The 2,858-nt window shown below is 42.8% G+C and overlaps 1 protein-coding gene across 1 annotated transcript; it reads right to left on the reverse strand.

The window, feature by feature from the left end:
- Positions 1-1,726: 1,726 nt before the first annotated feature.
- LOC104957398 (U2 snRNP-associated SURP motif-containing protein-like) lies at positions 1,727-2,852 on the reverse strand. The gene is made up of 3 exons (XM_010785026.1): positions 2,799-2,852; positions 1,992-2,058; positions 1,727-1,894 (listed from the first exon to the last, which is right to left on the reverse strand). The coding sequence occupies exons 1-3, from the start codon at positions 2,846-2,848 to the stop codon at positions 1,727-1,729; spliced, it is 285 nt and encodes a 94-aa protein (XP_010783328.1). The 5' UTR covers positions 2,849-2,852.
- Between the last annotated feature and the right edge of the window lie 6 nt (positions 2,853-2,858).

Here is a 2,858-nt window from a genome sequence, read left to right on the forward strand (position 1 = left end):
AGTGTAGGCGGGGCGATCGGCTGTTCGGCGGGCGGAGCGGCGCTGCGTAAAACGGCCGTGACATCATCTTCAATGTGAAAAACAACATCAAAACATCAGCCGTTAGCTGTTAGCCCTCAGAGCTCACAGCTCCTCATATCTGTTCAGAAACTAGACAGAAGTTAAACAAGTACAAACCACAGACTGTCTGAGTCATGGAGAATATAGTCGCTGGTTTATTTATGTCTGTAGGCCGTTGTTGTGAGTGTGGACGGAGCAGCTACAACGTTAGCTTAGCCGATCGATCCGATCTCCATTCAGAAAACACGCATTTGAGTTTAGTGTGTGTGTGAATGCAACAGGTAGGCCTGAAAAAAACAAAATAAGTCACAAACTTTAGTAAATTGATCCCTGCATTCAATGTAATAATCTCTTTTCTGGTCTTCACACACACAGAAACACACACACTGTGGAACACTACTAATAGTAGATCAGGGTTCGTACGGGTGGTTGAAATCCTTGAAAATGCTTGAAATTTGACGTGGTGTTTTCAAGGTTGGGAAAGTGCTTGCATTTTGGGAATGGTGCTTGAAATTGAGATAAAGTGCTTGAAAATGTAAATGCTTTACTTTTACAATAAATTTCTGTCTGACTGAATAGTTCGCTTTTTAGATTAAAATAAAAGAATTGCTTCGCTTCTACATAAAACAGCTCCGCTCAGGCCTTCCCGCTCTGCACACGACCTACAAGTGTTTGTGTTACGTGTGACCTGGGCATTCTGATGAGGGTGATAGATGACAGTGTGCCAGGAGGTTGCAGTTTCAACCAAGCGGCAAACTCTGGGGAAGAGCCGGGACGCTAATACGGAAGTGCCTCAAACTGCAGTTCATCTAGTGGCCAGTAGGAGCAGTCTGCAGAAGGGAGCAAATTCCATAGACCCCAATGTTAAAATGCCCAACTTTAGAGCAGAATTAAACATGTTTACATCGTGGTTCAAAAAAACATATTCTCTGTATAGTTAGATCCCCCCTTGATGAATATGGATTGGGGGGGATGAATATTTTCTCAAGTCATCTCTTTTAATTAATATTAAGCCTTAAAGCTTTTGCATAAATTAGGGCGTGGTCACTTTGATGGACATGTACATGCCTCACTGTCAGCTAACAGCAACTTGTCCACTCTGCTAGGCTACAACCATAGAGGCTACAACGTTAGTTAGTCATAGTACTGTACTTGACCCTTTAGCTTTAGCCGTGTTCGTGGTGATTGTGCCTTTTAGGGAATATTGTTACAAATACCAGACAATTAAAATGTTGTGCTGTGCGCTTGAATGTACTAACACAACTTCCAAGAAGTCTAAAATGATAATATTATACATGTCCCGTTCGCAGGTGTTTGTGTGCTTGGTAGCTTAGCTTGTTATTAGCCAGCTAAGGATGTAACCCTTTATACTATATACATTTTAGTTTATGATTCAGCCTTGGGTAAGACTTTTATAGTCTATGGCTATGACGCCCATAATGCTAAACGGGAGCAAATGTTAATAGGGGACCCAATTATCCCAGTGGTGGCCGCCGGAGCTAACGGAGCCGCAGGGGGCTAGCTCCAGCCGGCTGGAGACTCCGCCTACAAAGGGCTTCTCGGCAACTCTGCAGAATCCTATGGGTGACGTCACGGACACTACGTCCATTTAAATATACAGTCTATGGTAAAACCCCATTTTAAATAACAGCATGAGGAAATGGTCTTACTCTTCTTTCAAACAGCCTTTCTTGCCGGCCTCCTCCTCTACCTCCTCTTCCTCCCCGTCATCATACGGACCGTGAAGGTACGGGTTCAGAGGAGGCGGGTGCCACAAGGAGCCGTTCTTAAACATCCTAAAGTCCTCTGTTTTCCATTTGACTGGCGCTTCACCCTGAGCAGGGAATAATGAGCAGTTAGTGACAAGATACAACCTCCTGAGACACTTCACTTAATGCTGAGTTCAAAGCTATTTGATTTAGAAATCTCACCTGTAGAATGGTGTAGATCTTCCACCGGTAGTATACATGTGCTGGGCTTTGGTTCTCAAATAGAAACCTGGAAAGGAAACACAAACGTCAGAAAAAACTACTTAAATTATCAAATGTAACAGTTATAGAGAGGGGAAGCCCCTCCCTTTCCGGGGAGCTCCATGGGACCTTATTTCTGAAAAAGTATGAATTGAAGTCAATGGAGAGAGAAAGATTATCTTTCGATCCCGTTTGAATTGTGCCACGAATTACACATATGATGTTTGTCAATTTAAAAGATAATTTTGCAAGTCAAAGAAATTTAAATGTGTGGTAAAACTGTGAAGTAACACTTTGTGTGAAACCGCTCAATGAACTACATCTCCCATCTCGCACCACACACCAAGAGACCGTCACGTTGGAACATTTCACCTCTTTCTTTCAGAATGAGGCAGAAAGTATTAAAAGAGGTGAAAATCACTCCAAGTCTGGGCATGTTGAGAGCTGTACACACACACAAGGGGAGTTAGTTGGTTCGTAAGAGCCAGCATGCGGGACCGGGACTCTGGGATTTGTAGTCTTTCTAGTTGTGTATTTTTCATATTCTTAGTCTATATTCCAACAGTTTTTGACAAACTGACTTTTTTGACATGGAAATGATTTTTTAAGATTGACAAACATCATATGTGTAATTCGTGGCACAATTCAAACGGGATCGAAAGATAACCTTCTCTCTCCATTGACTTCAATACATTATTTTTCCGATTATGGGGCGGAAGTAGAGGGGCGGGACTTCTCCTCTCTATGCTGATGTGCACGATGGCTCACCTGTACATGGGGTTGTTGATTTCTCTGTTCATGATCATGGCTTCAAACATTGGGCCTTCA

The sequence above is a fragment of the Notothenia coriiceps genome, unplaced genomic scaffold, assembly GCF_000735185.1.
Source record: "Notothenia coriiceps isolate Sejong01 unplaced genomic scaffold, NC01 NC01_scaffold00026932, whole genome shotgun sequence".
In the NCBI taxonomy this organism is placed as follows: Eukaryota; Metazoa; Chordata; class Actinopteri; order Perciformes; family Nototheniidae; genus Notothenia; species Notothenia coriiceps.